Below are 14,947 nucleotides of genomic sequence, written 5' to 3' on the forward strand. Positions count from 1 at the left end.
CTCATAATATCACAAAACAATAACTTACTTGATTTTCACACGTCAACTACCAAGGCATCTGCCTTAGTGATGAAAATTAACTTATTGTAACTTGACTAACATGATGACTAACATGATGAAATTGAGAGAATAAAGAATAAGAATGAGCTGTCAGTTATCATTCGGTGATGTGAAAGCCTAGCTCGAGCTGTTCAGGTGTTAGCATTATACAAACAATAAGAAAACTGAGGAGAGTGATCGATTGATGCCTGAGGTTCAAGGCAGTACATAAGATACTATAAATCGTAGCAGTGTACTGTATCTAGTTATTAAAAACTATAAATGTGATCTGTCTATGAGTGACGGATTTGTAGCATAACAAATAGTAATCAACGTATGCCGAGACCAAAGTCAAAGATTAGTTTTTAAAAAATATTGAAGTGTAAAATACAATTCCTTACCTGAACATTTTTTGTAATAGTCCGAACATATCGTCCAAAATATATTGCACCCAAGGCAACTGGAGGAACAATGCTGAGCCCAACTACAGCTAAATCCAGCGACATATAAAACTGAAATAAAGTGAGATAGATTTATTAAGGTCATTATATACAGTAAAGCACTTTATACATATCTCAAACACCAGAGAAGAGAGACATCCACTTTTACATGATTGCGCAGTTATGAAATTACACAAAAAAGTTCTTGGCACAACAGATCTATGTTTATATATTTATCTATATATATTCATGTATCTATACATATATATACACTTACACATATATATATATATATATGTATATATATATATATATATATATATATATATATATATATATATATATATATATATATATATATATATATATATATACAGTGGAACCTCTACATACGATTTTAATCCGTTCCAGAACCAACTTTGGATGTAGAAAATGTTCGGATGTCGAAACGAATTTTCCCATAAGAATACATTGAAATAGGATTAATCCGTGGTTGAGCCCAAAAACCTATGATAACTTCTTAATAAACTACTACACATAATTTTCCCATGAGAATAATGAACACTAAATTAGATAATAGACATGTAAATAAGAAGAATAGACATGTAAATAAGAAGAATTAGCAAAAAATGATAAATAAGAAACGGGTTTTTAGCGTCACTTTACCTTAGAAACTCCAGCGCAGGTGTTGTTAGTCTTGCTACGCAGAGAGGAGACGGACGGGTGGCGAGGAGGTAGAGAGGTTAACTACGATAAACGTACACTACCGTAACTTATTCTAACTTACACTAAGTGAACTTCAACATAACTTAGCTTATTTTTTTTATAATTTATATTTTTTTTACATTTTCTTTTTTTCTTTTTGATGATTAATTTTAATCACTTTCACTCTCTACACTTAAAATTGATTGAATTTTTTTCTCTTCACTCTTTGCTGTTTTCTTTGAACCACTTCCTTCCTCTTCATCACGAGTTCGCTTCGTAGTTTTTTTAAAGAAGCTATCGATAGAAAGTTGCTTGGTACAGCTTTTCAGAATGTTTCGAAAATAAGTTAGGGAAACATCATCAAACTGCGCAACTACACGACAAACCTGCAATTTCTTTGGATGGTATTTGTCGATGAAGTCGACCACGTCTTGATATTTTCCTAACACCTCTTTTATTTGCGCGGAACTTATTGCAAGTTCACTCATACGGACGTGGCCACGCTCATGCTTTTCAATAATTCCTTGCTTTACTTCTAAAGAAAGCATTCCCTTATTCCTTTTCTCACCACTACCACTACCACTTGCGAAACTAAGCCTTTTAGGGCCCATGATTTTCGTAAAATACCGTAAAAGGATGAACGTAAAAAATCACGATTAAAACACAATTAATAGCAGAACGCACAGGGCACAACCACACAAAGCCAACGAGAACAGAGGACTGACCCAAGCCATGCTAATTGAGGGTCCCTCCGAGGTTGAAGTGCTGCCTTCTATTGGCGGAAATAAAAAACACATCAGGCGCTATGAGCACCGACTACGCATACGAGTATTGTTTACTTCGGGTGTCGAAAAAAAAATTCGGGTGTAGAGTAGGAACGTGTTCGAATTGTACTTCGCGTGTCGAAAAATTCGGATACAACCGGTACGACGAAAATTGCTTACTTCGTGTGTCGAAATAAAATTCGGGTGTAGAGTCAAAAATTTGCTCGAATTTTACTTCGGATGTTGGAAAATTCGGATGTAGATATATTCGGATGTAGAGGTTCCACTGTATATATATATATATATATATATATATATATATATATATATATATATATATATATATATATATAAATATATATACAGTATATATATACACACAATCCACCTTCCTTAGCTGCAGGTTCATTTATCCATAGTTAACCAATTGATACCAGATGAAAAAATGATACACTGAAATTCAGTCTAATACAGGAAAATATATTAAAAAGTTGCAAAAAATAATACAAACATCCTATTTTTTTTTTTTTAAACTTCAAGATGGCAACATCAAATGAAAATAAAGTATGCATTCCACAGTCCTGAATATTATACTTATTACATTTATATAGAATATCAACGCAGAGATAATAATCTGTCTTTCACATTCTTGTTTATCAAGTTAAAAGAATTTTCAATCAATCACTGAATAAGAAAAACAGCTACAGTATTCTATCACATAATATTCTCTGTCGTACATACATTAAATATCATAAGCTCTTGGGTTGCTGTGGCCTGATTGGTAACGTCTCTGCCTGGTGTTTGCCAGTCGGGGGTTCGAGTCCTGCTCAGACTCGTTAGTGCCATTAGTGTCTGCAACCTTACCATCCTTGTGAGCTAAGGTTGGGGGGTTTGGGGGAGCCTATAGGTCTATCTGCCGAGTCATCAGCAGCCACCGCCTGGCCCTCCTTGGTCCTAGCTTGGGTGGAGAGGAGACTTGAGCATTGTCCTGATTGCTAGGGCAATGTCACTGTCCCTTGCCTCTGCCATTCATGAGCGACCTTTTAAACCTTTAAACCCTTAAACCAAACCTGGTCCTCTTACTCAACATCACTGTTGTAAATAAGATAGCAAAGACCATTAAGTCTCATTTCTAGTCTCTCATAAGGATCACCAAAACAATATGTTCTTAAATTCTTGAATGGGATGGATATTAGATCACTCAAGTTAAGGGGGTTGGACACAAAAACCTTCAGAAACTTACCATCATCCCCACGCCAGCTAAGGTCATCACCAAGGACCTCAATCCATCCGAGATATTCATGGTCACCGACTGGGATACCAGGGACGTATCAGCCGACAACCTATTAACAAGTTCTCCAGTCTTATTAGAATCGAAGAATGCTATCTCCTGCTTCATGATAGCCGCAAACACGGACGAACGCAAGGCACGGGTTATTCGCTGACCTAGGGAAGGCAACTCTTTAGTTGTAATTGAAATGTCATCTCTATTGTTTTCAACAGTTCATATACTGTCTCAAAATACAGACTAATTTTCATAATAAGGAATAGGGTTAAAGAATATCTACTCATCACTAGAGTATACTTTATGTATTAGCTTGATTGTTCAGAAAGATAAAATCAATGTTGATGATCATGATGACAATTTACATAGCATGAAAACCCAGGCCTACATGGCTGAGGACTATGAAGCGTGAAGTAGAATGGAGAAGTATTGATTTAAAGGATCAAGAAAGAGACGACTGGCGAATTCTAACCGAGGCCCTTTGCATCAAAAGGCATAGGAGATTGATGATGATGATGATGATGATGAACTCCAGAGCACAGAAAAATACAGTAACATGTTCTCCAGTAAAAGGTAAAAATTTGAGCATGATTTAACAGTTGGATGGGAAAACTAAAGGGAACATGAAAAGCTAAAGGTGAAAATGCATGTGAAAATGAAAATGTCACTTCTATATTTTCTTACACTGAAGCTTATCAAATGTTATTAAAAATCATAGCAAACAATTTATTTATTTAAAAAAAATATATAATATGACAAATTCGAAGATAATTTGTATTTTTCCTAACCATACAAACCTTAGCTATTTACAAAGGGTTATTACTTTTAGCGTAGCTGAAATGGCGAGCCATTAGAATTTAACGAGGGTGTATTACCCCCGCGCTAGTTAGCGGGGGGGTAGGGGAGTGGTAGCTAGCTACCCCTCCTCCCCCTCACACACAGGTGAATACTCACTTTCACTTAGAGGTAGGACTTGTCTTGGGGGACAGGGCTGGCGGGCAAATATGTGTAAATAGCTAAGGTTTGTATGGTTAGGAAAAATACAAATTATCTTCGAATTTGTCATTTGTTCCGTAACCGAAATACAAACCACGCTATTTACAAAGGGTGACTTATCCCTTAGGAAGGGTGGAAAGTCCCCAGCCATACTGGCTTTGGCTTTACCCGGGGACTCAGAATCCGAGTGAGTCGCACTCGAGAAAAGGAGTCCCTGCACCTCACAAGTTCCTTGCACCGCAAGGAACCATGTGGCCTACGTAAGCTTGTGTGTGAAGGAAGAAGTGTGACCCGTCTTAGGCAGTTGACCTGGAGTTCCAGAAGGAACTCTGGGTTAGGACGTTCCCAATACCACCTCGTCAGGGTATGGGGGACGCGACAGTATTGACTCAATACTCGGAACACAAGGAAGCATGGTTTACCTGCAGAGGTTCGAGGTCAGCTATGCAGAGACCAGGATGCTGCTTCCCCGTAGAGGGGATGATGAAGAAAGAAGTAAGGGCCAGACATACTTCTTTCGTTCATGCAGACTAAAACCTGATAACAATGCCCTCAACCTTCTGCTACCTGTCCAAAAAGGAGCCTGAGGTTAGACCAGCTGTTGTGTAGCCACCACAGAGCGATAGAAAACGTATCGAGACTCCTGTGGGTCACGCCCTGCAGGAAGCGGGCTGCGAAGGTCATCAGACGCTTCCAGACTCCAGCTTGTAGCACCTGCGTCACAGAGTAGTATTACTCGAAGGCGAGGGACGTTGCGATGTATCCAACATCGTGCTGTAGGGCGACGTGACGGGGGAGGGTCTGAAGACAGGTCGAGGTGAATGTCCTTGAGTCCGGGCTGAAGAGGTATACTGGTGACTCTCCCCCCATGTCCTCCTTGTGTTCCCAAATCGGCTGCAACTGAGGCCAAACTGCAGCTGTTCCCAGCGCTAACCTCTCGATTCCTGTACTGGCAAGAAAGAGAAGGTCTTGGGACATCAGACACAGAATGGAGACTCAAAATCTTGAATGAATCGGACCGAAGGGTCGGGACCCTCAGATTCTGAGTCTAGCCAACAACTCAGGAGCGAGCCTGAATGTTGCCTTCCCCTCTTCCTTAGAAAGGGGGGGAGTAGTAAGAGACCAAGAAGACTGCTTACACACTGGCCGTGGCCAGAGTGAGCAGAAGACCCAAGGCGGAATACAATCCGAGGCCTGTCGTAAAAGGGTCTTGAGAAGATCTCTTAAAGGACTAAAAGTCCGAGCCATGCTCCAAGTTGGAGGTCTTCCTCCGACTAGGGCAGGGACGATCGTAGCTTCGCATGAGCGAGGATAGATCCAGCGGGCAGGAAAAAGTTATTCCTTTAAGCCTGAAGGTCAGGGAAAGGCTGAGCGACAGGCTTCATTGCCAAGAGCGGAAAGGAGTTTCCTCCCGCCGAAAGGCAATAAGACCGTTATTGCTGGAGAAGAGGCCTCACGGGAAGAGGTATATCTCCCACGGCACCAACCACCTTAGACTCTTCACTTTGCCTGGGAGACCCCTGTGGATGACTATCGCAGATGACGCGACCTCCGTACCGCGACTGTAGCGGGTTGTCTCTTCTAGAGGAGGAAGCGTAGTGTCTCCAGGCATGAAGCCGAAGCGACGCCCCGGTTCGGGAGAGATGTCGCAGTGTGGTTGCTTGAGTAGTCTGCGCCGTGGGAGAAGCTCTCCCGGGAGTTCCGTCAGGGGAAGCAGAGGGTCCAGAAACCGTTCTGCGCATAGTCCCAGTGGAGCTCTCCCATTGAAAGGTTGACAGACAACCTGGTTTTGTTGAGACCCATTGTCCGCAGACAAAAAGGAGGGAAGACGCAGGCGTCGAAGTTGTCCCACCATCACCGGAATGCATCTTGCCAGAGTCTCGGGGTCTGAGACTGGGGGGAAAACTAGCGGAAGCTTGAGGTTCCAAGCTGTCGCGATCAGGTCCCCCAGACCAGCACTTGCTGGTTACCCAAGGTCAAAGACCCCTAGGTACACTCTCTCTATGAGGCTCTGCTCGGATAGTCTGAGAGAAACATTCCCCTGCCTGGAATGAGAGAGCCGATGGTGGAATTGAGAGAATCTCAATCATCCCGGTATCTCTACTGCAAGATGTGAAGGTGTGAAAATGCGTCCCCTGCTGGTTAGCATGAAGTCGACACGCAACGGGGCGACTTGGCAGGAGCGGTAGGATCTGAAGAGGGGCCAGACTAAGGCCCTTAAGCCTGCCTGAATGATGGAGAGGTATCCTTCAGGTCTTGACCATAGGCCTGGACCGGAACATGCCCCCCCCCCCTTTCCTTTGACGAGTCCGAGAACCGCATCAAGAATGTGGGGAAAGGACGAGAATATCCACTACCATCAAGAGGCTCCATAGGTCAACACCCATTGCAGGTTTAATAGTTCCGCTGGTCCCATAGGGCCAGGGAGTCCGGTTAAACATTGCCTGAAGCCACCGGAACTTGGATCGCCCCACATGGAACTTATCCTGAGGCGACCGTTCGGACTATAAATGGGTCAATGAGGAAAGAAGAACTAGGAAACGTTCCAAGGTAGGGCTGAAAACTCTGCTTGACTGAGAACAGGTACTGCGACTCTCCTCAGTCTTGCCACAGTCAACCGAAAGGAAGGCTCGGAGGATGTGGTAACAGAATCTGGCGTCCCCAGGTGGTCACCCATCCAAGTACCGACGTTGCTTAACCTCGCTGGACGGACGAGAAGCGGGGTTTCCAACGTGGTAAGGCGGTTGACTCAATATCATGGCCAGATACTCCAGATGTTGAGGCAGAGGAAGAGAAGGCTCCAAGCAAAATACCATGAGCCCACACTCATGGTCAGCATTCGGAAGCTTTTCCCGGCGCTGAAGAAGGTCGAAACCCGAGCCTACCGGAGTTGACCAGCCCTCCAAACAGCAGAGGAGGCGGAAGTCTGCACCTGAGCGGCCAAGAGGAAGGCAGGGAGAGTTCTCTGGGGAAACAAACCTGCTATGCCACGGCGGGATAGCCACACTGCATCATAAGCAGGAATACTTGCAGTTTAGGCTGAATTCGACGAGCACCCTGGAAGATGGATGGAATGGAAACTGAAAGTACCCGTCCTTCCGATCCAGGGTTAAAGGAGTCCTGTCGCCTCGTTACCAGTCTGATCGATTCTGCTGGTCTACGCTGGCCGAAGTTTGTTCGACAAACTTGATCAGGGCTGAGAGGTCGACTATGGACATCCCCTCTCAGATCCTTCCTTACAAGAAAGGATCGACTGAGGGGGCCGGGGGTGAAGCCGTCGATGATCCTAAGGAAGACCTTCGCCTAAGGTATGGATCATTCTGCCCAACCGGGCAACTCTGCTGATGCTATGGCATAGAGGTTCAGAGACACTGAATTCGCTGACAGAGACGGCAGGCGCGATATCCTTGGCTACTCACAGAGATTGTGCGGGAATGGGCATCGGGAAGCTGTCATTCGGATGAGTAACCTTAAGCATCCTCCCAGCGAAAAAACCTGTAATCCTAGAGTTCGTGAACTCCTTTTAGGACTATGCCCCCCAGGGGGAGTCTCCCGTGCCATCTGTTCCTGACAGGAGGAAACTGCAATTGGACACCTTGTCCCAGTTGTCGTAGCCGATAACTTAGGCCGACGTGGTTGAAAGAAAAGGGAGCTGGAGCCCTGCAGAGTCTGGAAGAAAGCGCCTTGGAGGAGTGAAACCGGAAGTCGATTTACTCCGCACAGCAGATGTTTAAGTCTCTGTCCTTGGGCAAAGACAAAACTCTTCTCAAGGATGGAAGGGTGTCTGAGGTCGTTGACCTCCACAGATGAGACACCCGAAGGAAGCCTTCAGTCAGTGCGTCCAGATGGTACAACATCGAGCTTGTCCGCAAGTAGATACTTAACGACGAAAGGCCAAGGTGCCTGAGCTCGAGAGGAGGAAAGTACCCTTGATCTTCCTGTAGCTTCCTTGAACCAAACCTCGGGCCGTAACCGAGGAGGGAAAGAACCTGGTAAGCTCCCAGAGGAAGAGGTAAGCAGTCACCCCTTGTCCGATGGAGAAATCTTCAACGGAAAGCCCCCCCCGCCAAAAATCCTTCCAGGGCGGGAGAAGGAGAGAGTACTCGTGCAGGAGAGGGGACCCTCGAGACCGACCTCTTGGGAACCAACTTCGCCCTGGGGGAAGTCACCACGAAGTCCACTCCTCTCTTTCTCTTCAGCGTAGGAGAGACAGCCGCTGGTTTGTTACCCTGGCCGGTGAGTGCTGGTTTCATAACCCTCATTAACGCCCGTGCCAGCGGATCAAACCATGTCTGCTGCTCCAAGGACACAGAGTCCGAAATCCTCGCTAAGGTGAAAGGGATCGGGCGATCCTTTGGAGAGGACACGACGGTTCCTGCCTGAAAAGAAGGTGGGAAGAATGCTGTACTGACCTGTCTTCGTCCTGCACTACCAACCTGTACTTGGATGGAGGTGATCCCGAGTGCCGCCTAGGAGCACGCGTCCCTGCTGCTACCACCGGCTGTGGAATTCGCCGCGAACTATGGTCGCGCGAGGGCGAACGGTCGCGCAAAGGCGAATGGTCGCGCGGGCGCACAGGCGAGTGGTCGCGCGGGCGCGCAGGCGAGCGGTCGCGGCGAGCGGTCGCGCGGGCGCGCAGGCGAGCGATCGCGTGGGCGCGCAGGCGAGCGATCGCGCGGGGCGCGCGGGCGCGCAGGCGAGCGATCGCGCGGGCGCGCAGGCGAGCGATCGCGCGGGCGCGCAGGCGAGCGATCGCGCGGGCGCGCAGGCGAATGGGCGTGACGGCGAGGGATCGTGCTGCCGCGTAGGTGAAGAAGATCGCTGGCGGTAAGCGATGGCGAGCAGCATGTGTAGGTGAATGATCGCGTGATAGGGTGCGATGGTGATCAGCATCTGCAAGAGGGCGAGCGTTCAGGGTTGTGCGATGAGGAGCAGCATGCGTAAGCGGGCAATCGTGCAGGGTTGTGCGATGGCGAGCAGCATGCGCAGGTGAATGATCGCGTGAAAGGGTGCGATGGTGATCAGCATCTGCAGGAGGGCGATCGTTCAGGGTGGTGCGATGAGGAGCAGCATGCGTAGGCGGGCAATCGTTCAGGGTTGTGCGATGGCGAGCAGCATGCGCGGGTGAATGATCGCGTGAAAGGGTGCGATGGTGATCAGCATCCGCAAGAGGGCGATCGTTCAGGGTTGTGCGATGAGGAGCAGCATGCGTAAGCGGGCAATCGTTCAGGGTTGTGCGATGGCGAGCAGCATGCGCAGGTGAATGATCGCGTGAAAGGGTGCGATGGTGATCAGCATCTGCAGGAGGGCGATCGTTCAGGGTGGTGCGATGAGGAGCAGCATGCGTAAGCGGGCAATCGTTCAGGGTTGTGCGATGGCGAGCAGCATGCGCAGGTAAATGATCGCGTGAAAGGGTGCGATGGTGATCAGCATCCGCATGAGGGCGATCGTTCAGGATTGTGCGATGAGGAGCAGCATGCGTAGTTGAGGGTCGCGCGATGGCAATCAGCATCCGCAGTTGAGGGTCGCGCGATGGCGATCAGCATCCGCAGTTGAGGGTCGCGCGATGGCGATCAGCATCCGCAGTTGAGGGTCGCGCGATGGCGATCAGCATCCGCAGTTGAGGGTCGCGCGATGGCGATCAGCATCCGCAGTTGAGGGTCGCGCGATGGCGATCAGCATCTGCAGTTGAGGGTCGCGCGATGGCGATCAGCATCCGCAGTTGAGCTAGTAGCTGGCGAACCATGTTCCTTCAGAAGTGTTGGAGAACGTTGGCGTGCCAGCTGTAACACACGTGGGCGATCCGGAGATCGCTGGCGAGCTGATGATCGCTGACGAGCTGACGATCGCTGGCGAGCTGATGATCGCTGACGAGCTGATGATCGCTGACGAGCTGATGATCGCTGACGAGCAGAAGGCTACGCGTGGAAGCCTGCGCAAAGAAGAAGAGTCCTTGACCCCGACCTGAACCGAAGTTCTAGATCGCGAGGGCGAACGTGGGCGCACAGGGCACGTAACAGGAACCGCAGGGAAGATCATCTTGAAAGCGCTGACGAACAGGAGAGCGCTGACGAAAAGAAGGGCGCGCAGGGAAACCCTGACACGCAAGGGAAGAACCCCCGTGGGGGCAACCCTTTGCCCCGAAGGGATCGTTGTCCGCCGGGAGACTGATGTCCGTCGGAAGACCGCTGTCCGTCGGGAAGACCGTTGTCCGTCGGGAAGACCGTTGCCCGTCGGAAGACGAGATTAGACTGCTGTCCATCTGCACCAAGACGGAAGATCGAGAAAAAGAAGTTGTAGGCTGCAAACGGAGATTCAAAAAGGCGCCTCAAGCACCCTTATAGGGAGATGAGAGGCCCTTACGACGAGGCGGACGGAGGGCCTTACGGCGAGGGAGGCCAACAGCAACAGCAACAGAAGAAACCTCCGAAGAGGAGTCTCTATGAGTGTACTCTCTCGCGAACGAAAGAGAAACACTTCGTGGAAGAGACTGGTCAGCCAGTGACCTAAAAGGGGCAATCCTCCGAAGAGGAGCTCCTGCAGTTGCCCAGCCCCTTGAGCGAAACTGCAGGTGCGACCGCTCAGCACCAAGAGCATAGTCGCACGAAAAAAAGGCAAGAGAAGAACCCCCCAAAAGAGGAAAAGCTCAAGCCTGGACAGGAAAAAACTTCCCTCGGAAGGAAAGTTATCCGCCCAAGGAGGCAAGCCTCCTGACTGTTCTAAAATGAACTGGAGAGCTGTCCGTCGACACGGGAGTACTACCAGTAGAAGGAGACACGCCCCTGACGACAATACAAGGGGGGAGGCAGCAACAGCCGAATCCCCAGGACTCAACCAGACAGCTCACACCGTTGCTATATTACAGAAACGAACTAGATCGGTAACTGTAAAAAAATAAAACAAATAATATTAGTACACATTCATTCCCCCGGGAAGGCTCCGAAGAGGAATCCCGAGGGAAAGGAACAAGAATTACACAACAGGCACGTGCCCTCACAACCACTTACACTCGCGGAAGGAGAGCTGTAACCAAAACAGAATTATAACAATTATAATTATGTAACTATGTAATTATGTAATTAAAAAATGAATGAACACTAAAGAAAGAACGAAAACCCCGAAAGGAATCGTTCTACAAGCTGAAAAAAACAACTACAATTAGATTCATAACTAATTGATACAAACGTACGCGTAGCGACCCTCCACACGGAAAGGAAGCTAGGCTACAAGGGCGTAGTAACACGTAGTAAAAGGGTGAACGACCTCAAGAGAGAGAGAGAGAGAGAAAGACATAAGTCAAACTCGATCGCCACCCATAAAATACGCCGTGGTGGCCTAACTGCCGAGGCCTCCACGTAGATATCGTACACTACACACACACATCTGAAAAGGAAACTTACTTATTTCTATACTCAAATATATATACAAACATGAAAACATGTTTACATATATATTGAGTAAAAGAAAAGTAAGCGATTAAGTAAAGACAAAACAGACAATGGCTGCCAAGCGAGGACCAAGACAGAGACGTCTGTCACAGTCCGAGCCAAAAGTGAAAGTGGGTATTCACCTGTGTGTGAGGGGGAGGAGGGGTAGCTAGCTACCACTCCCCTACCCCCCCGCTAACTAGCGCGGGGGTAATACACCCTCGTTAAATTCTAATGGCTCGCCATTTCAGCTACGCTAAAAGTAATAACCCTTTGTAAATAGCGTGGTTTGTATTTCGGTTACGGAACAAACTGTACTTTAAAAAAAAAAAGATAAAATACAGTGTGTATATATCTAACAATAATAAGAAGGGGTATTCATCATAATAAAAATTAGTTCTATTGCAGTTGTGTACTAGAAATGTTACCTTAAATACAATTAAGAGATAGGTGGTACCATGAACAGTCTCGCATGATATTGTAAAATCTAAAATTAAAATCCAATTATCTTAAGTAGGTTACTGTTAAATAAAAAACCAAAAATACCAAAATATTTGAAGGAAGATTACTAAATTTTACTTTGGTATTATAAGTTATATTACTGTATTTCAGAGAACTACACCCAATGTTCCATATTTAATTATGCTATACTGCAAATATCAGTTAAGTGCTTGAGGTTGACAACCATGGAGCATAGAAAGGCAATAATGGAGACTAATATACCTCTTTCTTAATTACCTGCTACATTCATCAAATAAACTCGTCCAAAATTAGACACAGCACCAGTTAAGAAGACACCGCTTAGAATCAAACAAACACGGTCAAGATTTTGCTTCATCACATCTGGTTCTGCTGTGTAGATAATGTCCACAACATGGCCCAGGGCAAAAGGAACAGCCATGGTTATTGTGCTTGACAATGCCAAAAGGCTAATGGCACCTGCAAAGAAATAAAAAGAATAGTAAATGATTTTAAGTGTTGATGAAGACCATCATACTTAAACATTCCAGAGAAATACACATTCTATTATAAATTTTGACCCTTCTAACTTTGTATTTACCAAGGGCACCCTATTATGTTGAGTGTAGTTGGAAAAGTGTATGGTAGAGTACTGATTAATAGGATTAAGGATAAAACAGAGAATGCAATCTTGGAAGTACAGGGTGGTTTTAGAAGAGGCAGGGGTTGTATGAATCAGATTTTTATAGTTAGGCAGATATGCGAGAAATATTTAGCAAAAGGTAAGGAGGTGTATGTTGCGTTTATGGATCTGGAGAAAGCATATGATAGAGTTGATAGGGAAGCAATGTGGAATGTGATGAGGTTATATGGAGTTGGTGGAAGGTTGTTGCAAGCAGTGAAAAGTTTCTACAAAGGTAGTAAAGCATGTGTTAGAATAGGAAATGAAGTGAGCGACTGGTTTCCGGTGAGAGTGGGGCTGAGACAGGGATGTGTGATGTCGCCGTGGTTGTTTAACTTGTACGTTGATGGAGTGGTGAGAGAGGTGAATGCTCGAGTGCTTGGACGAGGATTAAAACTTGTAGACGAGAATGACCATGAATGGGAGGTAAATCAGATGTTGTTTGCGGATGATACTGTACTGGTAGCAGACACAGAAGAGAAGCTTGACCGACTAGTGACAGAATTTGGAAGGGTGTGTGAGAGAAGGAAGTTGAGAGTTAATGTGGGTAAGAGTAAGGTTATGAGATGTACGAGAAGGGAAGGTGGTGCAAGGTTGAATGTCATGTTGAATGGAGAGTTACTTGAGGAGGTGGATCAGTTTAAGTACTTGGGGTCTGTTGTTGCAGCAAATGGTGGAGTGGAAGCAGATGTACGTCAGAGAGTCAATGAAGGTTGCAAAGTGTTGGGGGCAGTTAAGGGAGTAGTAAAAAATAGAGGGTTGGGCATGAATGTAAAGAGAGTTCTATATGAGAAAGTGATTGTACCAACTGTGATGTATGGATCGGAGTTGTGGGGAATGAAAGTGATGGAGAGACAGAAATTGAATGTGTTTGAGATGAAGTGTCTAAGGAGTATGGCTGGTGTATCTCGAGTAGATAGGGTTAGGAACGAAGTGGTGAGGGTGAGAACGGGTGTAAGAAATGAGTTAGCGGCTAGAGTGGATATGAATGTGTTGAGGTGGTTTGGCCATGTTGAGAGAATGGAAAATGGCTGTCTGCTAAAGAAGGTGATGAATGCAAGAGTTGATGGGAGAAGTACAAGAGGAAGGCCAAGGTTTGGGTGGATGGATGGTGTGAAGAAAGCTCTGGGTGATAGGAGGATAGATGTGAGAGAGGCAAGAGAGCGTGCTAGAAATAGGAATGAATGGCGAGCGATTGTGACGCAGTTCCGGTAGGCCCTGCTGCTTCCTCCGGTGCCTTAGATGACCGCGGAGGTAGCAGCAGTAGGGGACTCAGCAGTATGAAGCTTCATCTGTGGTGGAAATGTGGGAGGTTGGGCTGTGGCACCCTAGCAGTACCAGCTGAACTCGGCTGAGTCCCTGGTTAGGCTGGAGGAACGTAGAGAGTAGAGGTCCCTTTTTTGTTTTGTTTCTTGTTGATGTCGGCTACCCCCCAAAATTGGGGGAAGTGCCTTTGGTATATGGATGGACCCTATTATTAAATACTGTAGAACAAAAATACAATGATGCAAGTTTAAGATGTGCCTTTATCTATGCAAAAGAGAGACAGCCCTAACTGAAAGAAAATTGAGTTAATTCTACATACACTATGCCGAGATTCGTGAATAGGGCGAATTTCCAAGATAACCTTACAAAGGAATTAGTTAGAGGATGAAAGGAAAAGTGTCTAGCGACAGGGATAACCAGATGGTTTAGAATTGTGATATGGAAGAGTGAATTTCAGGTCATTCTGAGAATTTCTGCTTATGAAAGCAGCATGATAAACTGGAAAGATTTCAATCCAAGTCTAATCCTTGATGTAAAAACATTCATACTATAATGGTAAAGGTGTGCTACCAACAATTGCCTATGTAACTGTTCCTTCAGGTCTCCTTACAAGCTGTATACCAATCACCGTTATCTCAGGGCTTCTTCCTACCACCAATTCCATATTCACCAACTCTTACTTTATCTCATTTTTAATTTAATCAAAAACTTCAAGTCACCTGGTTTTCTATTTTACAGGCTCATAGGTTACTCATAAGTGGCAGAAGTGAGAGACAGGACAATGTTTGACCATGTTTACACATGATCAGAGCCCAAACCACTGTCCTCCCAAGATAGGACTAGGAGGGTCAAGCAATGGCTACTAATGACTCAGCAGTTAGACC

At 46.2% G+C, this 14,947-nt stretch overlaps 1 protein-coding gene across 2 annotated transcripts in view; it reads right to left on the minus strand.

Moving 5' to 3' along the window:
- LOC137622297 (ATP-binding cassette sub-family B member 10, mitochondrial) overlaps positions 1 to 14,947 on the minus strand; it is a 91,675-nt gene that overhangs the window by 31,182 nt on the left and 45,546 nt on the right. For both annotated transcript variants that reach the window (XR_011040412.1, XM_068352859.1), the window contains exons 5-7: positions 12,395 to 12,595; positions 3,192 to 3,394; positions 441 to 551 (exon numbers count right to left, since the gene is read on the minus strand). Coding sequence is in view for 1 of the 2 variants with exons in the window: in XM_068352859.1 (XP_068208960.1) it covers positions 441 to 551; positions 3,192 to 3,394; positions 12,395 to 12,595 (515 nt within the window). In the remaining variant the exon portion in view is untranslated. The remainder of the gene's footprint in view (positions 1 to 440; positions 552 to 3,191; positions 3,395 to 12,394; positions 12,596 to 14,947) is intronic.

This window comes from Palaemon carinicauda, chromosome 29 (genome assembly GCF_036898095.1).
Source record: "Palaemon carinicauda isolate YSFRI2023 chromosome 29, ASM3689809v2, whole genome shotgun sequence".
Classification (NCBI taxonomy): domain Eukaryota; kingdom Metazoa; phylum Arthropoda; class Malacostraca; order Decapoda; family Palaemonidae; genus Palaemon; species Palaemon carinicauda.